The 25,145-nt window shown below is 44.7% G+C and overlaps 1 protein-coding gene across 1 annotated transcript in view; it reads left to right on the forward strand.

The window, feature by feature from the left end:
- Positions 1–25,145, forward strand: part of LOC119449802 (serine/threonine-protein kinase DCLK1-like) — a 46,866-nt gene that overhangs the window by 6,726 nt on the left and 14,995 nt on the right. The window contains exons 4-14 of the mRNA XM_037713071.2: positions 2,971–3,126; positions 6,019–6,115; positions 7,942–8,025; positions 8,794–8,870; positions 12,057–12,148; positions 12,525–12,582; positions 18,917–19,036; positions 20,798–21,075; positions 21,446–21,523; positions 21,885–21,981; positions 24,540–24,626. Coding sequence (XP_037568999.1) covers positions 2,971–3,126; positions 6,019–6,115; positions 7,942–8,025; positions 8,794–8,870; positions 12,057–12,148; positions 12,525–12,582; positions 18,917–19,036; positions 20,798–21,075; positions 21,446–21,523; positions 21,885–21,981; positions 24,540–24,626 — 1,224 coding nt within the window. The remainder of the gene's footprint in view (positions 1–2,970; positions 3,127–6,018; positions 6,116–7,941; positions 8,026–8,793; positions 8,871–12,056; positions 12,149–12,524; positions 12,583–18,916; positions 19,037–20,797; positions 21,076–21,445; positions 21,524–21,884; positions 21,982–24,539; positions 24,627–25,145) is intronic.

Genomic DNA, 25,145 nt, shown 5'->3' on the forward strand with positions numbered 1-25,145 from the left:
CTTTGGTCCACCTGGTATCGCATTGTGTAACTCCAAACAATGCTAGTAACCAGGCACCTGCAAAATGCTTCGCATTACATTGACTCCCACAGTGTGTGGGATCCGCACTTTTCTTTCTCTTTTTTTTAAATTTATTGATTAAAGATGTTTAATGGCTTGGTGCTTAGCTATGTGTAGGAGTTCACATGTCAGAAAAAGGCCCTATAGGGATTTTATATCATTGGTCTCTGGGTGCCCCTTCTGTAACTGCAGATGACTTTGTAGAAGAGCACCTGCCTGCGTTGTGGGTAGCAGACTAGAACTGCCACCGGGAACCTTTCGGTGTAATAATTGCAAACATGCTCCCGTGGTGTATGCCACTTCCATTGGGATGATTTCTCGTGCGGCATCCTTGTAGCTGTCAAATGGTCCCTTGGATTTAGGGATGCTCGTTTCCAAGTGTGAGGTCCTGTAATAGCTGAATAACTGGCTTTGAGTCCAGAGTCATTGCTAACTACTGCCAGATTTCAGGAACCTGTTACTAGTAGTATTCCCTGTTTCATGCTAATCCAATGGTAATCCAACACACTTTGGCCCTGGATGCTTGTCTGTTGGTGATATAATGGCATATCTACCAACTTTTATGATTTTAATGTGTCGGGATATGGGGGGGGATGCCAATGGCCCTCTGCCTCGACACACCGAGCCCCGCGGTTGGCACATACCTGCGCATCAACCGCGGTCCGGTACAAGCTTGAGGAAACAATAGACGACAACCACGTGTACACTCGGAAAGCATTTATTACGACTGCAACTAACACTTCGAGCAGGCCAGCTAGATATAGTTGACATCGCTGAGGGTTCCCTCGAAGAGAATAATACACTAGGTAAACAAGGGCTTCCGACTTACCAACTGGGGAATACGAGGAGGGGACGCGGCGTTTGCCAAGAACGCAGTTGACTAACCACGTGCGGGAATACGGGAGCGACGGCGGAGACAGCGGAGACATCCGCCGTCGCCATGTTTATGCTTCCGGTTAGATGGGCTGTCATACTTGCTGCTGCTTTGCCACGTCGCAGAAGGTGAAATAAATTTAATTCGTATCTTGGTCCTACCACGGTCAAAAACGCACGGGAAACACAGACATGCACGGCGTGGGCTCTGTGGCTAACACCACTTGCTCGCTATGTTTAGGCTTGGTCCTTTTTGGCTCGCAATACATGGTTCGCACATTACCGTATGCGGTAACGTATGGTAAAACTAAAAGGGGAAAGAAATCGAGATCCAAATTAAGTGACAAATTGTGTTCAGTCAGTTTTAAACACCGTTAACTCAATGCATCATTCTGACGGACCACGGCAACGTGGCCGCCTGGCCCGCGCTCCGTGAAGCCATGCAGAAGCTGGGTAGGCGGTGGCGCTAGGGCGCGAAGTACGCTGGGACTCGTGGAGCTAAGGACGTTCGCGGAGACACGCCCCCAGCAAGTACTTAGATCTGTAGTTGCCTTTAGTGCCGCATGGGTGCGCTGCAATCAACCGGCTGCATGGGCGTGTGAATGTAAATGTGTGACCGGGCACAAGGGGAACTGGGGACTAAATCTCGCACGCGAAAGGAGGAAAGCGGGAAGGCAGCGTGGGGGGGAGGGGGTGCAGCTTCTACTCCTCTGCCAGCAACTGCGTACTTGTACTTTGCGCGGCTGCGGGTGGTCACGCGCACCGTATCTTGAGAGCGATCTGCACACGGCTCCTACTTTTGTATGCGCTGTGTTTTCGCCGCTCAGTTTCCGTTGAAGCGATAGACCGCGCGAACTTTCGCTCGCTGCTTCTGACGCCCTTGCTCACGTAGCGTTTTGACAGCGGTTGTCTGTGGTTATCGGAGTGGGATCTATTCATGTTTGCTAGGGCGCGCTGACACCATGCTTGTTAATTCAGTTCGTAAGCGAATGTGTCCAAGGTGATACAGCTGATAAAACTACTATCCTTACTCCGTATAGGTCTCTACTAATTTGCTATCGCAGTTGATGCTTTGCCTTTTGGGTGAAACTGTGACTTTTTTTTTTACAATATAGCACATTTTATTAGCATATAACATTTCCAATCATGAAAAAGGTGGTTTAAAATTATACTACCGAATCTGCTTTCAATTAGTTATGTATCTTTTAAGCACTGCTACTAAGGCTACACACTTGAATGCAGTGAAGTGAGTTCGCAGAACATGCTCGCTGCCAAGTGCATTCTTCAGCGTGTTTCACTAAGCGTTCCCATGTGACAGCTTGCGAATGACACTAGCGGCAAAGTGCACTCACTCAAAATGACACTACATTTGCCCATGTGACAGGGGTATTAGTTCAACCACAAATATTATTCTTTTTTTTTCCTGTCACATAATGACTGTTTTAAAAGAAGATATTGACACGTATAAATTGTTTATGAGTTCGTTGAAGATTTTTCATGAGCCAATCTCTGTTACAATGTTATTAGTGGTTCTATCCATTGTCTATTGTCACTGAACGTTGTTTAATAAGATTGCATGCGCGACACGAATTGTGTAGTACTTTCGGGAAGGCACGCGGGCACCAGCGATTACGCTGGAACCTTCGACAAGTCGTGCTTGAAAGCTGACGTGCTTGGCCCGCAGATCAACTATCACAGGTCAACGAGTGTGCTCACCGCTATCACAGTGCTGTGTGTTACTTGTTTTGCTGGACATAGGTTTGCCTAATAAACAGTGAGTTTCGTGATTTGCGTTGTGCCGCTGTGGTTGTTCACCGTCACTACAGCGTGACAATATTTGAGGTGATTGTCATCAGTTGCTAGATACAGAAACATTTGGTGACAGAGCTCAGAGCAGTTGTGCTATCACTGTTGCAGCCATGGTCATTGTGCGACTGTTTTATTGCCGTGTTATCCCCTCTTGCATATAATGTTTACCAGTAGAGTTCAACTTTTTCTTACTTCCCTAAACATTTGCTGCTTGGGCATTCTCTGCAGGTTATTCGCAATGGAGTGCGTCCAAGGAAAGCAGTGAGGGTACTGCTGAATCACAAAACAGCCCGATCATTTGAGCAGGTGCTCGATGATGTCACACAAGTGATCAAGCTTGACTCCGGTGCTGTGCGCAAGGTGTTCACTCTTACAGGAAAGCCGGTAACTTCTTTTAATGGCGATAGCCATGCATGAAGTTGCAAACATGATACTCAGTGATAACGGTTGTCTGCCAGTTTGTTTGCCATCAAAAATTTCACTGATGTTTGTTGTCTCTGAGCAGGGTTCATGCTCACAAACTTTGCATTTGCAAGCCAGGTGCTCTGACCACTCCACCATCACAGTTTCATTAGAGTGACATAATAGTGGGAGCATGTTACGCAGCTCAGTCGATATGCAGCGAAGCAATCAGATCATCTAGACGCTCCACTTTCCATGTACTTCGCAAAGGCCTAGAGCCTGCAGTTTTAAGCATTTAAACGCTATATGCTACAGTGAAACGGCAGATACATTGAGAAGCACCAATTTGCATGCACTTTGATGAGCGCTAAAGTCTCGCATTGCATTCATTGGATGCTACACGTGACAGTGAAGAGACAGGGACACTACGGCCTGACCTTACAAGCATTGAAATGCTATGTGCAGCAATGGAAAGGCAGATTTCTTTGTGAATGCAACCGGATACGTTGGGTGATGAATAATAAACCTGGAACACATGTCAGTGAATGAGCAGTCTCTTGTAATGAGGTGTCAACACACTGTATAAATAATGGCACAAATGCCTTGTGAAGTGCTTGTGCAAGCATATTTATCAGAGGAAATGTGGCTTCCTCTCAGCTATACTCATGGACAACTTTCTGGGGCAATGAAGGGAAAGCTACGGAGGCAAAGTGCTCCAAGCGAGAGCTCTCCTAAAAAAAAGAGTCTCACATTTTCATTCACATTTGTTTAAGCTGGGGAAGAGAAAACAAAGTCCTTATATACAACACCTAAAAAAGACAAAACACACCACTGAGTGTTGAAAGTTAACTTAATTTTCAGCTTTTCCCTTCCGCGCCTGGGAAATTGCGAAACCGTGGCACGTCGATTGAGCATCTACTCCAAAGCCCAAAAGTGCTGCCAAACGCTGCCGGACTACATGACGCGGTAACACATATGCTGATGCTCCACCCTTGTAGCCTTCCCTTCATTGCCACAGAAGGTTATGCGCAAGTATAGTGTCATTACATCTGGTTTGCTCTCGAAAAGCAAAGAGCCTTGTAATTTAAAAAAATTTTTTTTGTGTGTACACTTTCAGATATGAATGGTAGGTGTTAGTTGAAGGTGATGGCAGCATTTTATGTACTGTATTTTCTACGTATAACTTGCTACTGCATATAACCAGCAAACCCAGTTACAACAGCCTGGAAAGAAAAAAAGAAGAATCGGCCCATACAAACTGTGAAAGTAACTGCATACAATGGTAGAAGGGCAGTTCCCTTGTCTGTGCTCTCCCTTCGTCCTGTTGTTCAGTGCTGTTTCGTCTTCTCATAATGCATACAACGCTCATATCTTTGCAAAAAACAGTCTTCATTGTATCTTGAGGAGCTGCTCTGTTTTCCCCCTCTTTGGCGATCTTGAGCTTCTGCAGCGCTATGTATGCTGTAATCACACAACAGAGCAAATTGAAATTTGAGCTTGTGGATTGCATATCACGTGATCATAAGTCAAATCGGCATTGGGGTTTTCTGCTCCATCGCCATCGCCCATGCAAGGGCTGCCATATCCGCGCTTTCATCCTCGGTCGTGAGAATGCTAGCTGCGAAATGATCCGATTCACGTCACATGTTACGTGACTTATTTGTCGTGTGAATCGAGCCTAAAGGACGGCCATTGAGCAAAGCTCATCATGATCAAAGTTCTAGTTTGCCAGAGCGGCATGCACTATTCGCTAACTACTAAATGCAGAATGGTGACCCATAAAGAGGATGAGAATGGGCGATCATGAAGGAGGGGAGAAGGGAGCTTCAACATGCAGGGATGGGGTTCCCTAGGAGATTATTTATTTATTTATTTATTTATTTATTTATTTATTTATTTATTATTTATTTATTTATTATTTATTTATTTATTTATGCTGCAATCCCGGTATCGGGATTATAGCAGGGTGGGAAAGAAGAATTAAGCAGTTTCACAAAACTGGCAAAATGTAAACAAATGAAACAAGGGAGCAGGTTGAAGCTCTGCAGCCAGCAGCAGGAATACAACATTTGAACAAGATATCAAACAGTAAAAATAAGATACACAATAGCGCAGTAAAGTGATGAAATGCAGTAACCCACACTAAGTAGTATGTTCTGTGAATAACGTCAGTGAAGGTTGCAACACTTCATTGTTAGTGAGGTTATTCCAATCGGTAATCGTTGTGGAAGAAATGAGTATTTAAAACAGTTATTACGGGTGCGAAAAGGAGTTAAAGATAGCTGATGTCTTTGTCGGGTCGCATACCCAGACGAAAAATGAATTAAATGGGTGAGTGCAGTTCTGTAATGTCCTTTAATTAATTGGTACATAAATTTAAGTCTTGCAGAACGATTTCACTCATTTATTGTCGGCAGACCAGCTTTGATTAAAAGATGTGTTACCGGTGTACGTCAGTAATTATTATATATGTATCGAGCAGTCCTCTTTTGAACCCTCTCTACTTTGTTTGTGTTAGTCTTAGTGAATGGGTCGCAAATGACAGCAGCATAATCTAAGGTAGGCAAAACAATACATTTATAAGCAACTGAAATGAAATAATGAAGCTGTGAGTGACATGAGAACCTTGCCTTAAGGTGTTGCTTCTTGGCAGTGCGCTGCCGTGAAGCCACACTTCAAGGTGGAATTTGCCTATAACTCGCACCCCAACTTTGTTGCATTTTTTAAACCTTTGGTGTGTGTTATACGCACAAAAATGCAGTAAATGCAGCATTTAGCACTACGCTCTTTCTGTGTTGTACACACGGCTTATGAGTGAAACTACACAATTATCTTTGTCCTTATGCAAACCATATATTGTATTATACATTGCAGGTGACCACTTTGGCTGACTTCTTTGGTCCAGATGACATATTCATTGCATACGGCCTCGAGAAATACTCGCATGATGACTTCGATCTAGACTCTGAAGGTTGGCGCTCCTTCGATTATTTTTCTTGTCAGCCTTGAAGCACAGTTCAGAAATTGTGTAGAAGTTGTGCAACTTTCTTTCTTGCTGTGCAGCACTGTGCCATTGGTATCACATTTTTTACTATGCTGTTGATATTTTTTCTTTGCTCAGTTTTGAATGTAGTATCATGCAGTGAGTTTGTGGCATTAAGGACTTAAAAATCGAGGCACAAGGTCATGGAAATTGGTGCAAGTGAACATCTGCTAAGACACTGGCCTAGACCTTGAGCACTCACGGGCCTTGATTCCAGAATGGGATGTGCATGCCAAAGTTATTGCACAGTAGAATCTCAATGATATGATCACGCCTAATACAAATTTCAGGATGATATGAATTTTTCAAAAGTCCTGGCCCAAGTCCATTAGCTTACAACGTGCTAAATTTATAATGTTGCGAATGTCCTTTAATGCCGTGGCATATGATAAGAACAATCTAGCCGCCATGTGATCCCTAGCAGAGCAGGCGAGGTGGTCCCAGCACACAGGTAGAGTGGTCTGCAGAGCAGCCGCACTGATGCGCCGGTCGCATTTCTGTTTCCAAGGCAACCTACGTCACTTCGCCATAACTCCACCCATGTGCATGCAACCCCCCTCCAAAAAAAAAGAAAAGATTTTGCTTTGTGCAGTATCATGGAACTTGTGGGCCATTTTCAAACACCTTGTAACTGTTTCAGGAGCCTGCAATCATACGTGACCTAGTCTTGCTGCATCAGCAAGATCAGCGGCGTTTGCTTCCATGGGTAGCCTTATCTCTGTATTACACGCCTTCCGTCATCTTCAGTGCCTGATGACAATTCAAAACTTTTCTACCTTTGCACCAGTCAGATCGCGCAATACGAAGTAGCTTTGCTGCACCAAAGAAAGGCAAACAGATTTCCTTATCTTGGGCAAATTATGTCCTTATCGCCATCATGCAGCAGCTAGGACGCAGCAACGAAAGAAACTCGAGACAACCAGGCAGGTCTTGAAATGTCGGCCTCGGAACGCGTGAAGTGCGCAGCTCGCTGCTGCCAAAATGTGCGCGAGACAAGCGCACCAGTGAGTCAGCCAATTGGAGCGCTCCCTGCGCGCGACCGCAGTAATGAATCACGATGCTAGTTTTTTTTTCTTTTTTGCGCTCATTTTTGTTGCTTTTATTTCTGAACGCAGAAATACAGCGCTGCGACTATCAGAATCTTCGATCTCTCGTGTTTACAGCAGTACCAAGATGGCGGCACTTCTTTGATGGAAAGCCGTGCAATAGCACCTCCTGAAGCCCGATTTTCTTTCAGATTTTGAAGTCAATGCACTAAAAAAAATGCAATTTTCGCGAATTCTGCTGCGTAATTCTTCCAAATATTTCGCCATGAGATAAGGTGGAAGTCCTAAGATAGCAGGGGGGAAAAATATTTAACAATAGGAATTTTTAGGAAAGTTGGCCATTCATTGCAGCATCCCCCCTTAATTTTCTGATTCCTTACTTTCTTGGGTGATACGAATTTAGGGTACAGATTTTTTTGTCGTCCCAAGAGATATGTACCATTGAGATTCTACTGTAAGAAGCTAATTAGTGAATATCCTATTGATTGTTATTTTACAATTTCTGATGTCAACCTACATGATAGGTAGTTTGCCAGTAAAAGCAACCTACTTATTTCTACTGCGCTGTTTATGAGAATTACTAGGATTCTGAGCCGAAAAAGGTCATGTGTTTTTTTTCTTCCTTCCTTTAAATAGTGTTTGTGTTGGCAAGTGGAAACTGTTTGCACGTGTAAGCTGCTTGTACATATATTTTCTTTCTTTTTGCAGAGTGTAAGCATCTTAATGGCGCTATGCGAGTGCGCCGAGAGCAGCGTTTTTCATGTGGTCGACCAATGTCTCCCATTTCAGACGGTAAGCACCCACCTAACTTATTTTTGTGGCACCTTCATTAAATCCAGTGTTTTGCGACCTGGTGTTCGTTTGTTTCCTAAAGGGACACTAAAAGGAGAATATTGAGTGGAGCTGTATTAGTAAATTGTTAAAAATAGGATAAAAGTTCCTCTTACCGTAAGAGGACGCTCAGTAAGCCAGGAAATACGCAAAATCGAAAGACAGGTGTGAAAGACCGATGCGAAAGGATTACATTATGCTCTAAAGGAACTGAAGACTCCACCTTATCAACTTTTCAGAACCTTTTCTGCACTAAGGCCAGTCATGTATGAGAAAATACTTTCAAATCCATAGTGTCACACTGACACGATTACACTGCGGTTTTGAACAAAATTCAAGAAAGCTTTTTTTTTTTCTTTTTTTTTCTCTAGTAATTGAGTCCTTTTTCCGACTAAAGAATGAAAGTGGAGCTTTGAAAGAAAAGTTTTACCAGTTTGAATTAATTTAGTGTTGCTCATCAGTGTCCCTTTAAACTAACTCAAACACTTGTTTCTTAAATAACTAGCAGAACTGTGCGGAACCTTGATCTTTTATGTTGTTGAAGCTTGTGCTTCTTTGGAGTCTATGGCAAAATCTTGTCTAGTTAGTCATTTTCTGTGCATGCTTGTGTGTCTCTCGCTCGCATCAGTCATACAGTTTTACCTGTTCTTTGCTAATATCAAACACCATTGTTTGTACCGGGACAGCCATGGTGACCAATCACTGGTATTTTTTGTTCTGCATTTCCAGTGTCTTCGAACCTGAGTTTCCAGAGCTCCCACTCCATTTCACCCAAGGCATCCAAAAAGCTTCATTTTACGAATCATGTAAGTAGTAGGGTTTGTAGCCAACAGAAGTGGAGGAATGTTTTTTTTGTGTGTGTGGTTAATTGCGATTTTGATTCCCATACGCAGTTTCCTTGGAGACATTCACTAATTGGATGACACAGTGCAAGTAGTTAAACTTGTTCTGCTGTCGCATAAGTTACCAGTCTAGTGGATGCCGTTCACATGAATGTTATTGTGTGCTTGGAAAATAAGTCCTGCTGTGGTGTTGTGGATCACTGTGCGTCTTTGCTTCTGAAGCAATGTCAAACTGTGTTTTGGAGTACAGTAGTAGCACTCATAAAGGTCAAGGCTGGAAAGTAGTGTGTTCCTAATTTTAATTAGCAGCCATTTGTAAAACTCAATTCCAATTGAGCTTTACGAATGTTTCACGTACTGCATGACGCCTGTGGTGGGACATCAGCCACCATGACCTTGAGTGGCATGGGCTAATACTCCTAGGGTAAGGTCTCGTACACATGCATGCACAAATACCCCAGAATGTGCATGGAAGGAAAGCCACTCCCATAGAGCATTGCACACGTACAGTAAAGCCTCGTTAATTCATATTTCACGGGACCGAAAGAAATGTCCAAATTAACCGAATGTGGAATTATCGAGGGTATCCAGAAAACAATAAGTAAATGCTTACTCACGTCAACACGCTTTTATTTAGTGAATTAATGAGCAAATCCTGTTACTATATTGCACAAAAGCAATGCAGAAGCTGCAATTTTCATCATCTCGTGTCTCATTGGGTCTCGCAGTGGCGATCGAGGCCTCGTGACTTCCTTTGCAGCACGGCCACGGCGCGCGCCTTCGTTTGCGACACGTTTTGCACTACTGCGTGCACATTCCGATTAATTTTTCGCCAGTGAGCTGACCGCCAACGGATCGTCCGTTCATCGCGATGTAGCCGGTGCTCTTCATCCTCGACAGCTTTGCACCAAGTCAAAACAAAACAACTGTTTGCCGCAGCCACTGCGGAGGAAACCGCGGCCACTATCGGCGTGATTATGAACGGCAGTTTTACAATGCTGAAGGTACGCGGCTGACGCACGCACTGAGTCGGAACGAAAGCACCCTTCGCTGCAACAACTCCGGATGAAACCACAGTCGCTATCGACGCGATTGTGGATGGCAACTATGCAGTTTTCTGGGCATGTGGCCGACGCACGTCCCGAGTAAATACGAAACTACTGTTTGCTGCAACAGCTGCGGAAAAAACCGCAGCCGCTATCAACGCGATCATTGATGGCGACTACGCAATTATGAAAGCTTACGATTTTCCCTGATGATATGGCGATGCGGATTCCGCTGTTTTGTTTCGGTTGGACACTAGCGCCGTTTGTGCTCTTTGGCGTCGCACATCTGCGGCGCACTTCGCTCGCCGGGCTCCGGAAGTTGTCCGAATTAACCGATTCACGTTGCTGTCATTCACGTACGATTTTCCCTGATGACTATGGCGATGCGGACTCTGCTGTTTCGTTTCAGTTGGACGCTAGCACCATTTTTGCTCTTTGGCGTCGCACATCTGCGGCGCACTTCGCTCGCTGGGCTCTAGAAGTTGTTCGAATTAACCGATGTGCGGCCAAATGCGTCTGAATTAACGAGAGTTTGATGGCACTGAATAATGCATACGCCTGCCGGGACCAGAGGACGAGTCCGAATTAACGAGGTTTTACTGTAATGCGGAATGTGTGGGTCCAGCTCCTGCTGGGAGCAAGTTATCTTTTTATCCACTTTCATTTCCCTTTTCCTTATTATTTCTACATTTCAATTAAAAAGCACAGCGTAATTTCTCTTATGCCTTCATAGCTTTGTTTTTATTGTCAGTCGGCTTCATATGGTTGTGGCTAACAAATATCAGGCCCTTTGGTTACCCTGCAGTGCAGGCTTAGTGCAGGATGTAGTCACAGCATTACTTGCAAGCGTGGGAGAGGTAGTGAATGGCTCGTGCAGGAGGTGCATCAGTGGTTCTGCACTAGCGAGAACCAAAACGGAGCTGGTTCACGAAGTGCAGGGAGAATACGGACATGTTATCAGTTATCCAATGAAGGAATCGTGCACACTTTCAGTACACAATGATCAACAGCGTGAAGGGTTAGAACAGCATTAGTCGTAGAAAATTGCACACAACACTGACATCCTTCTTCATTTCTGCAAAACACTTCTCTCTCACTGCTGGTATAAAGGCTGAACTGGGGCCGTTGTCTTTTAATCTTTTCAATTTCCATTCTCTTTGTCCTTGCGTAAACAAGGCTTGCATGAATATATGATTCCTGTTACTGGAGTTGATCATTGAGGAAGGCACTGTAGTTTGATGCATATATTGTCATTGATTTTTCTGATTACAGTTACATAAAGAACACTTTCACTAACACCATAAGATCTTGTCAGTGTGGCCTTTGTACTATGCTTGTTTGCCAACTCCTCCGAGATGTTCCCCCAGGAAGCTTAAACCAAGCAGTAAATTTGAGGAGTGTCTCAGGAGATATTGGGGGGGGGGGGGGGGGGAAACTCTCAGTGGAGGGAAGTTCATTAACTTCTCTTTTGGAAGAGTGTCTGATGTCTATCAACTCACGATACAAACAAGGAAAAGACACCTGTACGTACAGAATTTAATTTCTCAACACTCCAGCTATCACTGCCATCAGCCACCCAAGTGTTACGAATGACAAAAAGGGAATAGAATCAGACAAAGAGAACCCTTTAGAAATATGGCCACTGCACTGAGCCTATGCTGTAATGCGGAATGTGTGGGTCCAGCTCCTGCTTGGAGTTGCCTGTGCAACTATGGGCTGTCCAGAGGGCCCACGATGCGGCGGTCGGGCATGGCCTGACTCTCCCAACGTGGGAGCGGCCCGCAGCGTGCTGAGTTGCGTACCTCAGGACTTTCATTAAAGTTTTACATCCATCCATCCACTGCACTGAGCCTTCAGATTGCTAGCCTAACTCAGCACCATTCTTCCTGGGATCAAATGCCATCCATGGCGGCCAAATTTCGATGGGGGCGAAATGCAATGACGCCTGTGTGCCATGCATTGCGTGCATGATATAGAACCCCAGGTGATCAAAATTAATCCGAACTTCCCCGCTACGGCATGCCTCATAATCATATCATAGTTTTGGCCCGTAAAACTCCTGAATTTAATTTTTTTCAACTGTTTTTCCTCCATTGCTCTGAAGGTGGTACTACCAGAGACAGTTGGACAGCTGTATACGGTGCGGGAAATGCTGGGTGATGGCAACTTTGCTCGAGTCTACCAGTGCGTTTCCAGGTGAGAGGTGTTCTCACGCATTCTGGTGCCCGAATACCTGATTTCAGTTAGGATTGAATAGAGGTTGGCTGGTTGACACCTTTAATTTGCTTACTATTGAATTCCTCCTTGAATTCCTTTTTTAACTGGTCACTTTCTTCTTGTGTTTACACCATCTATTAGCACTTGTCTGCGTTTAATATGTTATTGGGCCAACGCAAGATAATTGTTTATAAACAGTTGTTTTAGTGGATAGCAATTCCAGCGAATCTAAATTTCTGGGATCCCAAAGTTGATTAAGAATGAAACATTTTATCGGTTATTGTAAGATTCAGATTCCTGACTTGACTGTTGCACATATGTACATTATTCAATATATTTTTCTTTCTTACTCCAGAGAGTCTGGTGTCGAGTATGCACTAAAAATCATCGACAAAGACAAGTGCAGAGGCAAGGCAAGTGCTTACAGTAACAATGTTCCTCATGAAAAACATTTGTGCTGTGGTGGTGTCTCATATGCTTCTGGTTTAAAGGGATACGGACACAAAAGTTGGCGGGTGGTTTTTTGCGTCGGAACAAAAGTTGAACTGTTGAAAATGACGAATACAACAAGCTGCTTTGAAAAAAAGAATGAGAAACATCTTTTTTTGCGATTTTCTGTTGCACCTTGCCTCCAAGCGGCCGCCGGCAGAAGCTGAAATTTGACGTAACACCGACCCACGTGCGCGCGGCCAGCGCAGCTATGGTCGGCCACAGCCGTCACGTCACAGTGGTTCCGGAGGTGTCGGTTCCTTGCAGCGTTTGTTTAACCCCTTTCGCGATCTTCGCACGTAGTCCACCTGAAACATATTCCCCGTCGGCGCTCCATACAGATGGTGCGCCTTACATGCACCTTCCCGCGGTCGTTGCTTGGTATTGACGCGTTCGTCGCGGCAGAAGGAAATGCCCAGATATTGCTGTTATAACGGCATCGTCGGTCGTGACACGCCGTCGCACACGTTTCCCAGAGATGAGAAGGTGCGTAAACTTTGGATACCTGCCTGTTAGCCATCACGCCCCGCCTGGAGACCTCTAAAAAATGACTTCATTTGCGCGGACCACTTCGTCGACGTTGATTATGTGACCAACCCTGCTGTGCTGAAAAGCCTCGGTATGCCGCTCAAAAGGCAACGCCTAAAGCCTGACGCTGTGCTATCGGTCTTCTCCCGAAAAGGCAACGCAGAAATGATCAGCGGCGCATTTGAAAAGAGGAGGCGAAAAGATGTCGGTACCGTTTTCGCTCACTTGCAGCCTTCTTGAGCAGTGTGAGGGCGAGGCTGGGGCAAGATGTCCGAGGCTGGGCACGAAGGCAGTAATGTCTTTAAAATTGTTGGCAAAGCAAAGTAAAACAATACAAGGCTAGCACGTGCGAGCACGACTCACGAGGTCAGTCCTACATGGCAGCGGGGCATACCCACACACAGCTCTGCTTCTCCACAGGCTAAAAGCGAGAAAAACTGGGGAGAACGCCGGACAGGTGCTGCCATCTGTCAGGCAGCTGGTAAAGTGGACGTGAGAGTCTCGGAGGTACTGATACCTCACAGCAGTTGCTCACGCCAACGTAGTGCTGAAGTACCCCGCAGCTGCCTCGCCTTCGTGCGCTCTTGAAAAAGCAAGTTTACAGAGGAAATGACAAATAATTCTTGCACAAGTGTCTGGTGCAGAGCGCGCTACGGTTCGTGAAAACCTGACCGGCACTTCCACGGCCGCCTGCTCTTCTTCGTCGCTTGACGCGGAAGGCTTGTAACTGTAAGCGGTAATATTTTTTAACAAGTTGGAATCGTCCTCGTCTTCAGACGTGTGGTCATCGCTGGTAGAGGCACCAGAACTCGAATCCATGTTTGCGATGGCGGCGTCGGCGCGCTTCGAATGACCACGGCCGGCCGGCTATTCAATGAGGGGATCGTGACGTCACACCTTCTAACTCCCGCGGGCGAGGCGCGCGCTCACAAAAACGCCAAAAATAATGCCATCGGCTCAAAATGAGCTAAGTGACTACTTCTTTTCGGTGTAATCACACACTGAGGATTCATTTTCAGCATTTTTGTAAAATTTTCAGATTTTGTGTCCGTATCCCTTTAAGTAAATATGGTTACTTTTTTTTTTCTTTTTTTTGTGTGGCTTCTAAAAGAGGTAGAAAATGTTTTCACAATTTATATGAAAGCAACTAATGCTGTAAGTGGCTGCAAGATTTTGATTGATTTGCTGCATCTCCGATTTCATTGCAAGATTTTGCAGAATCTGTCATGGTACCCTGTCAAAACTGCACAGGATGGCTTACTACAAGATGTTAAGCCCTCATAATGATGAAGTCATTAGGACAGGAAATTGGCTTTGTCTCTCTCTCTTTCTTTTTTTTTTTCAACCTCTGTTCCATCATTCTCTGAGCCATTAATGCGGAATCAATAGGGCGGGAGTTTGTAAAATTTGTCTTGGAACAAAGCAGTGTTTGATAGTGACCACACAATGGTTGTGAAAGTCTGCTGACACCCATGAACAGCTATTTCGTCTGTTGGTTATCATTGTATGATGCAGTTAGTTCTAAGGAGCTGCCACCATGTGGCAGAGTGGCCTTCAGAGTAGTCTTTGCCTCTCCAGGTTCTGCCTCCAAAAGAAAAAAATCCTTTGCAGGGGTATCCGAAGTCCAAGCAACATTTAGATTAAAGACAGAGAAGCTGTGTGAGAGAGTTCTCACTCTCGAAATTTGAATGGTCTGGTTTGCCACTGCTTGAAATCTACCTAAGACTTTGTAAGCACTTTATTATATTCGGTGCAGTTCCTTTGCTATACCTGAGTCTTTTCAAATGCTTCACTACATCCAAGTTTACTACTTCTCTCTTAGTCTTCACTATAACCGATGCATGTTCCTGTATTCTGCACCCGCTCTATCAATACGCATATCATTGGCCTGGTCATAGAGCCACTTCGGGGCTGCGAGGCACGCTTTGTTGCTGGTTGATCCTAGTGATGATTCATCAACAACGCCAGCATCCAGCTGTGCCTTCTCACCAGTGGCCTGGTCATACAGCTGCATTGCGGCTCCAACGCAGGCCGTATTGGCTTTTCCGTGGGGGACATTCGATACCAGCTGTGCTGCCACATGCCACCGGCCGGTCACCGCCGCACAAAAACTGTTGTGAAACTCCCCTTAACAGCTTGGCTATAAAAGAAAAGAGCAAAGAGCCACCACAGTTGCTGTACCAAATGGTTCTGCACTGATTTTCCGCTTCTCATTCTGTACTAAGTTGAGTCTGGCACCAGTGAACTTTGACTGATCTGGTGTAAGATGCATGCACTGGCGTCAGGGCCACGAAAAATTTCCAATAAAATTACAGTAAAAGCTCGATGATACGATCACGGCTAATACGAATTTCCGGATGATACGAATTTTTCTGTGGTCCCGGCCGAGCCCCATTACTTTGCAACGTGCTAGAGAATGGTTGTTACGAATCGATTTTCAGCCTGCGTCGGTTGATACGAATAAACGCCGCCCCACGGACGGCCGCGAAACAGAACAGCGCGCAGTCACGCGCTTTCTCTCCTTCTCTTTTGGTGTGGAGGCGCGGCGCCGGACAGCGCGGACTCCGCGACTGGGCGCGAAGAGTTTGAAGCAGTAGCGCTTCAAGAAATAAATGCTTTTTACGTACATGTGCCTGAGTGAGTTCACCTCTGGCTCTTTAATTTAGCTACAGTCGAATCTCGTTAATTCGAATATGCTTATTTCGAACATACCGCTCACCGACAATGCTCTTAGCAGCGCGCCAAAGAACACGGCGGCGCCTCCGACCGGCATTGCTCCGACACCGCCATAGAGCAAAAGCTGTGGGGAGACCTCTCAATGCCACGCGCGAAGGAACGGGAAGAAAAAAAAAAAAGAAAGAACTCGCGGCGCAAATTTCCCCCTCTCAAATTGCAAGGTCGCCGTTTCTGCATCGCGCCGGAACAAGCGTGTACGTGCCGACTAGAGTGTTCTAGCACACACTAGTGCCGACGTCTCAGCCACGCGGATAAAATGGCAGTGAACCCTTCTCCTCTATTTTCTAGTCACATGTTGACCTTGCACGCTACGGCAGCAGCGCAGAGGGAAGCAGCGGCGGAGGCACAGTCGGGCCAACGAAACTGCCACGCCCGCAAACGCTCGCTTCCCGATAACGGCAGAAAACGAAACTTCAGGGGGCGGCTAAAATAAGCTGGCGCCAGCACGGCGGCGGGCGGCACGGAGATGTGCGCACGGAGTCGAAGGTGAGAGAGCTACGAGGGAGTTTAGAGGGAGGGCGAGGGGAGCCACCGAAGCGGCGGAGTAGACACGGCCAAATCCGCTTCCCTGCCGCCCTCCTCCCTCACCTTCGACGGTCTCCGTGCGCACCCGTGTGCCGGCGCCACCCGCTCGCTCCCTGAAGCTTCGTTTTCTGTCGTTATCGGGAAGCTACCGTTAGCCGGCTTGGGCAGTTTCGTGGCCCGCGCTTGCTATGCGCTTGCGCGCTGCGATATTTGACGACTCGCACCGTTCGTGCATCGTGCTATGGTGCACGAATACTTCAAAAATACGTTCTTTTAATCCGAAAAAATTTTCAGGCCCCTTCGAGTTCGAATTATGGAGATTCGACAGTAGTTTTAATTGTGTTTCGATGATACGAATTTCGGCTAATACGAATATTTTTCGTGACCCCGTGAGATTCGTATCATCGAGCTTTTACTGTACTTAATTATATTGAGGGGTTACCTTATACAGTAGATTTCTTTTAATTCGACTCTGGGTAAATAGATTTTTCTATTCGATCCTGACCGAAGCTCTTGGCCAGTGCACATGGATTTCTATGGGTGCAAACGTTCGTTCGTTCAGTCCTAAAATTGGCATTCACCAGATAATTCGAACTTGATCAGTCCACACGCATGCACCTGGCACATAGGGTGACACCAATAACGACCCCTTTAGTGGCAGCGTCTGTCTCGACGGAGCTTAGGAGACAGTGAGTGCTTTGCACACATCTCTTCTCCCATCAAAAATGCCTATTTTCGGCCTGCCCTAGGAACGTTTTCAAGCAATACTGGTAGCTCACGATGTCTGATTACGCTATTTACCCGATTCTAACAGCTGCCTTTTGTTTTCAAAGAAATTAAGCCGAAAATTTCCTGCACGGTGCAGTCGAATACAGAACAAAAACCGCCTTTATGGAATTCATGCTCTTTACTGCAAAACATGGCTGTATTGTGATGAAGCTGACATTAAAAACAGTGCAGTGCAGCTGACTTTAGGAAATGGGCCGCCATTCTAAAAAAAATCTGGTGCGCGTTAGATTTCTACTTTGGTTAGGAGCTTGAAGTCATTTCTGCATTAGTTTTCTACTTTGGACACATAGAAAGTAGGCATGCGTTTGATTGGGAGGTGTGTTAAACTCGAGTAAATACTGTCACATGAATGAGCAATGTGTTTTAGCGGTTTTTTCTGCATCTTGTTTAAAATTCGACCCGCCGGATAGTTTGATCATTTTTTTCCAGTCCCGTCCGGGTTGAATTAACGGAAGTCGACTGTATATTGTCAGAAGATACCAGCACTTGTAATTGACATTTGCTACTCCTCACGTTAATACACTAAACAGAGAAATAGACGCATATAATTGAGTTTTATTATCTCTGAGCTCACATATCAATAGCATTCATAGAGTTCATGGGATGCAAGTAGGCAGAATATCTTAATGGTGCAGTGTGGTGTAGTTGTTATTTGTCTAGTTTGATACGATGAAAGTGTGAGGAATAAAGATGGCCTTTAGTTGTCGGTGACTTGACAAAAGCAACAAAGCAGGTTATGACGGCATCTCTACAAGGCTTGAACTAGTTTTGAGATCTACACATACTCACCACAGCGGCCTAGTAACTGTGATGTTCTGCTGCTGAGGATGAGGTCATTAATTTTATTCCTGACCATTGTGGACATGTCTTAATAGGTGTGTGGAATGCAAAAACGCTCACATAGATATGAAAGGGAATATTTGTCATTCAGCTGACAGTAGCATGAAGCTACAAAGGAAATTCATATAGGCTTGTCAAAAAGATTTAGTTAGGTGAAGTTAGGAAAGTTAGATTTCGGTGGTTCATAATGTAAACCCAGATGATCGAACGTAACCTGTAGCTCCTATGGTTTCTCTCATAGACCAGCTGTTGCTTTGGAATGTTAAACCATGTGCATCAAACTGTCAACATTATGAGTTCAGGTTGCATTCGTGTTGACTCTGCAAAATTCAGGACAACACACAAAGAAAGAAACAAAATACCATACGGGACAACCAAGCTATAATGAATGCAAGCTGTAGGAACCACCTGGCCTGCCATGACATAATCAGTTCATTAACTGCTGCTGCCAGCAACAGAGCCTTAGTATCTTGGTCCAGAAAAGGTTTCTAATGAGCATGGCATGGGGTCTAACATTCTTTATGAACTTTTTAGTGCATCTTAAACGAAATATCAGGGGCTTCATTTGCTGCCTTGCTCTATTGACTGTAGTTATTAGCTTACTTAATTACAGATGTCATGTTAACATTCTACTTGTAGTTTGTAGTTTATTATATAGCCCATTGATAGCTTAATTTCTGGGCTCATTTTTCACATAGCGCATATTTGCAACACTGTTGCATTTAGCTACTTGAATACGCCTTTGCTGTGCTGTTTTTTCCAAGCCATTCGTTAGGAGGCCAACTGTGTGCGACAGTGATTGCTCTGTGCAACTGTGTTGCTTGTATATTCTGCCCACAGGAGCAGATGATCGCCAACGAGGTGGCCATTTTGCGGAGGGTTCAACATCCAAATGTGGTTCTGCTAGTTGAAGAGTTCAATTTTGACACTGAGCTCTACCTGGTCATGGAACTGGTCAAGGTATGTGATGTGCCTGACTTGTTCGCAGTAAAGATACAGTCAAATCTTGTTAATTCGAACATGCTTAATTCGAACTTCCGGTTTATTCGAACTGACGCTGTGGTCCCGTCAAAGTTATGTGTATTCCTGTGGGCGAAAATGCCTGGTAATTCGAACGCGAAAGCATTTGCAGCAGTTAATTCGAACATACGGGCCTCTACGATGCCTTCAGCGGCGTGCCAAATCACGCGACGGCGCCTCCGACCAGCATTGCTCCGACACCGCCATAGAACAAAAGCGTAGGAGAGACCCCTCAACGCTACACGGAGAAAAAGAAAATGAAAAAGAAAAATGCGGCGGAAATTTCACTCGACAGTGACACGTTGCACCGGAACACGCGTGTACGAGCCAACGTCTCAGTCAACGCTGCGGCTGCGGCGCAGAGAGAAGCAACGGTGGAGGCCCAATCCGCCCAACTTCCCCGTCCATGCCGACGCCGGCTGCTCCCTGAATTTCGTTTTTTCCGCAGTTATTGGGAAGCGAGCGTTGGCCCGCGTGGGCAGTTTCGTGGCCCTCACTCGCTACGTGTTTACGTGCCGCATTTCACGACCCGCACCGTTCGTACGTCGTGCACGAATACTTCAAAATAAGTTCTTCTTTTAATTTAAACTTCTTTTAATTCAACGAAATTTTCGGGCCCCTTCGAGTTCGAATTATCGAGATTCGACTGTAGTTGAAAAAACATTCGGCTTTGACATTTAAGACTGCTTACGTGTGGGAATGTGAAAGCGTTATACTGTTTGTAGAACTCTGAATATCATGAATGCGCTCATTTTATACACTCGTGACATGGCGCCACTTCCTCTGCATTGTCTGCGCCATCACGTGCCGAGTGACGCGCACATTAGGCCATACCTTTAGTAAGCCAGAACTGTGGAGCCACCGGCGCATCGGGGAAGCGTGCTTGTCTTGCATCCCAGAGGCCCGGGTTCGATTCTCACTGAGATTGAAATGTACCATATTTTTTTTTTCAAGGCCATTAATTTACTTTGTTTACAGGAACCTCCCTGAGAAATGTGCTGTCAATCCGAGCATTTTTTGACATGTTTTACTCTTTGCAGCGTCAGCCATTTTTGGTACCATCTATCAGTCGCACCAGCGGATTTTCACGTAATGGGGCATATAATGCTTTCGCATGAATAAATAATGAGGAACGGGTAGACATCACAAACTGTTAGACATCGCCAAGATGTTCTTTACTTGCTTTGGGTACATAACAAACTGTTATGAAATTTGTGCTTATGCCATTTTATTTATTGAGCGGCATGAGTTGGGTCACAGTTATAAAGATGAAGGGGAAAAAATGGGTGGGGAGTTGTAGAGAAAGATGACAGCTAGACAGAATTTGTGTTGTCATTAAGTCATGTAATATTTGGCAGGGTTCTTCTATTTTTTTTTTTTTTTCTTGTCTTATTGCTTACTTAATTCAGGCTTTTAAAGGCTGACTTGTTATTTGTCATAGGCTGTATTTTAGCTTAGTAGTTTTTAGCTTAGTTTTTTAGTTTGCTGCTATTCTTGAACATACATGTTGAGCGTTATTGTGCTTTAGTGCTCGTTTCTGCGCTGTGCCAACCTGAGCCAGTGGAAGAAAGGCTCAGACTTGCGCTTTCGGGTTAGGGCTTGCTGTATCTGTGCCCATGAAGCTTTCAAGGAAAAGAAATATAGCGTTTGAGGAAAGCAAATTCACATCAAAGAATGGTTTTCTTGTTTTGTGGGTCACAGGGGGGCGACCTGTTTGACGCCATAGCAGCGGCGACCAAGTTTCCAGAGTACGAGGCAAGTCGTCTGGTCAGCGACCTGGCCAGTGCACTTGCGCACCTTCACTCGTTGCGTGTTGTCCATCGGGACATCAAACCCGAGAACCTGCTTGTGGGTGTGCGAGGCGCACTCAAACTGGCTGACTTTGGCCTCGCAACAGAACTTCCCCGGGATGGATCCCTGCTGTCGACGGTGTGTGGCACGCCGACGTATGTGGCCCCCGAGATACTGGCCGAAACAGGGTGAGCACATCCGTCCCTCTTGCATTAAACTTCATGCTCCAATGGAATGGACTTGCAGAGGTATTCAGGACTTCCAGTGAATGTGTGTTGCATTCAATTGAATCTATGCTGCAGTTCAAGCCAGGCTTATTATAAGCCAGGTTCAAGCCAGGCTTGCACTCAGTAAAACTTTCTGTTGGGCGAATTGGTTCATACTTGCAAAGGAAATGGTTATGTGCAAACTAAACATACTGTGTCTGTGTTTAGTTTGTGCATAACCATTTCCTTTGCTTGCAATAGGTGCTTTTCCTATATTTCACTTCAGCTGGCAGGTAAACTAGTATTGGTGTTGGTGGCTAATCGTGAGGACCATTTCATTGTTCCTTTGCAGTTATGCCTTGGAGGTTGATGTCTGGGCTATGGGTGTGATCACGTACATCCTTCTCTGCGGTTTTCCACCATTTGTCAGGTGTGTATGGCATTCACATTGAGTTATACTGCTTTCACAGTAATATAACCATAATAATGCATTTCAACATATCCCCTGAGTAAGACATGTTCCCCTTGTGAATTTAATAATTCACCAGCATTGTGTGACAAATCCGAAGAAATAAATGTTGGGGCATGTCACAAGCGCGCACCAGAATCTTGGCCTATTATGTCAGCATGTGTTTGTCTGCAGTACAGCCATAAATGTCCTTCAATGTGATTAACGTTTTCATTACTGATAATAGCCGCTTTGTTGATTTTGTTATTTCAAGTAATTTGAACTTTGAGTGTACTTTGAATTCCTTTAGTGTACATGCCATCTTTTTTTTGTATTCTTGCAGTCAAACTAACAATCAAGATGAACTGTTTGACCAGATTCTGAGTGGGCGGTTCGAGTTTATGGCTCCATACTGGGACAGTATATCTGCATCAGCTCAGGTGGGTGCATTTGGAATACTTGTGGGTGTACTAAGTCACCACAGTGTGCTCTTTAGCTCAAAATTCACCAAAGCTTCTTCAAGGATAGTTAAATAATAGAGCTGCTAGGTCAAGTATTAATTGATTTACAGTCATCGTCCGATTTTTGGACTCCCTAGGGAGGGGCCACAAAAACATCCAAAAAATCGGTCTGTCTGAAAAAAATGAATGAATGCCTTTTACTGCCCCCAAGGGCTCAAATCACCACAGGCATGTCTGAAATAGCTCTGAAGGAATGCCGGTAAACTTAGGTATTAGGCACATCGGTGCTCGTACTGTGACAGGAGACAGTGGGTGCACGCGTGTATAATTAAGGAGTACAGACTGTGTCCCGTGACAATTGCCCTTTCCCACTCTTGGTATGCTTCACCGTAATAACTCGTAAATGCTTCGCCATGGCTGTATCAAGGCAAAGTTGATTTTCGGAAACCGCCATTATGCAACACGCCGTGTGCTTTCAGAGCTTTGAAGCCATTGGAGAGGATTACAAAGGTGGAATCGGCACCATTGCTTTAGCGCCAATGAAAAACACGGCACCAAAGAGCAAGAAGCTTGGTAGCGAATGTCAAAGCAGCTAGGCCTAGCCTTGCCGCAGTGATGGCTACGGCTGCTAATGGATCTGCATGCGAGGGCGCCTCTTCGAGGTGGCGAGATAATCAAAATCGTGGTGGTGGTGGCCTCAATTAATGCCGTTTCGGACCTGCAATCACGGAAAAAATCAGACGGCGAAGGGTTTTTGTGTCAAAAATTTCAGACATTCTTATAGATTGACTCTACAGGGTACATGACAGTGCCGTGAAGGCGTCCAAATTATTGGGCATATCCAAAAAATTGACCGTCCAGAAAATCGGTCCTTGACTGTAATTGTGAGCTGTGAAAATTTCACTGGGGGGGGCTTGCTAACAACTTCTGTCAGTTGTTGGGAAATGGTAACACATTCTTTCGCTCCATAAGAACCTGTAATTGTCAGTAGTGTAATCGTAGTGCACTACGGTCCACTGTTTAAAGGGAATATGCGGAGCATGAGTTAATGGGCTAGGTTCAACATAGCAATGCAGGGAAGATGAGGACACAAGAAACATAAAACAGACTGTCATGAATGCTGCACTAACAACGGAGTTTTATTGCTGATGAACCGACGATTATAGGCAGAAATAATCCGTTTGGGTAAATCGTACTTAGTGAATGGTATATTCGGGTAAACGGTATTTCTTTTCTGATGTTGTTCTTTTCCTTTGCTCATCAAACCAATTATTTGTACTTATACATGTCGGTTCATCAGCAATAAAACTCTGTTGTTAGTTCAGTGCTCAGTGGCGTCTGTTTAACGTTTTTGTGTCCTCAACTTTGCACTGCTGCCTCATTTGAACAAAACACTGAATTAATATTTCTGGCACTTTCACTATAAGTATTTAGGGGTTATTTGTGCAAAAAATCTTTCTCAATCTAACCGCATTGAACATGTAAACAAAAGAACACTTTAAAAACTAGATTGCTTGCGCCGCACTTTTAACTAAAGCCCCACGTCATACTAAGCTGTTCTTTCATTACAAATTAATAGCCCCGTTCTTGAATGTGGTTTGGTACCCTTACAAACAGTGTGAAATAAGTTTACTTGAATCATGCCAAGAAAATAGATTCGTTTCATCTGCCGTTATTACAGTCGCAATCACTGAACCTCCGACTACTCTTGCTGCGTTATCACAGTGAATCTAAAGTTTCTGCACTTCAACGCCGTCTCTGGCTTTTCTGACTGTAGTCATATTACACTTGCTAAAGCAAATTCTACTCGTAATTTTCATGCTTAGAAGACACCGTCTTTTGCTCATAACACGTTCAAGTATGTTTTTTTCATGCGCATTACAACACCGGAATTCATTATCCTGTACTAATCGAGTTTTTAGTCTCCGTAAAAGAGTATTGCTGGCTACAGCTCAGTTTTAACATGAAGGCCTTGGCAATATTTTATAAATATATATAGATCCATCAAATGTGTCACGTCAAGCACTTCGTCGAGAAGTTGATGATACTTTCAAATTATGTAGCTTCGAGTAGTAATGAGGTGTTGGCGTTTTAAGAGTGGTGTACAAGTGGGGCGATTTGTTTTGTTAAAAATCTAACAGGAAGGGAGAAGTAGCATATGAAGCACGCATTGCTTTAGTGAGCAGTTAGTACAGAGGGCTACCCATTTTTGATGCCATTATGGTGTGTAATTGTGCTTTGTTTTTTGCCAAGTCCAGCCATCTTCAGTAAAGCAAGACAAGTTAGTTCAGTTTAACACTGATACAATTTTAAGTTGCACTGTTTGTTGTAAGAGCATGCGTTGAAGATAGCACAAAGGTGGAACTTCCTCTTCACTGTTGAATCCTTCTCTTCTCAAGTGCCACCTATTCACTGCTCTCAAAGTAATGTTGACACTTTGTGTCTTTGTGTTGATTGCTGCTGAAAAGAAATAAAAAGCCTTCAAAGCAGTTAAGGGGATTTGATATGCATATGGGATTTTAAATTCCGTCATGCAGGATTTGATCCGAGGCATGCTTCAGGTGGACGTTACACAGCGCTTGAGTGCAGTGCAAGTCCTTGCACATCCTTGGCTACAGCAACAGGCAAGTGCTGAACATTCTTTTCGAACTTGCGTCCTTTACTGCCACTGCATGTTTGTATGGCCTGCTTTAAAGAAACCCTGCGATGCTTTATATGAAAGTGTGAAATATGTCTTCATCTCCTTGCAAATATTTTCCAACAATGCTTTTGTCAGTCACTTTGTGTGCAGAGTGTGGCTGTGCCCATAAGAAGCAATGCCCTTTATCCTCTGCCCATCCTGACTGCCAACCTAATAGGATGCAGAGGGACAGCAGCAGTCTTATATCATAGCATACTGGAGCACTGTGCCTTTAGCTCCTCACAAATCATTGCTCAGTATTCGGTAGCTTTTGCACAAAATTACGCAGGATTGCACAGGTCTTGGGTGGCAGAGTAGCTGTTTGCTTTTTATGGTGTAGTGAACACTTAGATGTGCACAGATGCACTTTTCTGTGGGCTTTCATGTAGCTTAACTTCTTCATGTTAAAAATTCTGAACAGCACAAACAGGGAATGCAATTTCAGTCGATGAACTTCAGAGAT

The sequence above is a fragment of the Dermacentor silvarum genome, chromosome 4 (assembly GCF_013339745.2).
Source record: "Dermacentor silvarum isolate Dsil-2018 chromosome 4, BIME_Dsil_1.4, whole genome shotgun sequence".
Classification (NCBI taxonomy): domain Eukaryota; kingdom Metazoa; phylum Arthropoda; class Arachnida; order Ixodida; family Ixodidae; genus Dermacentor; species Dermacentor silvarum.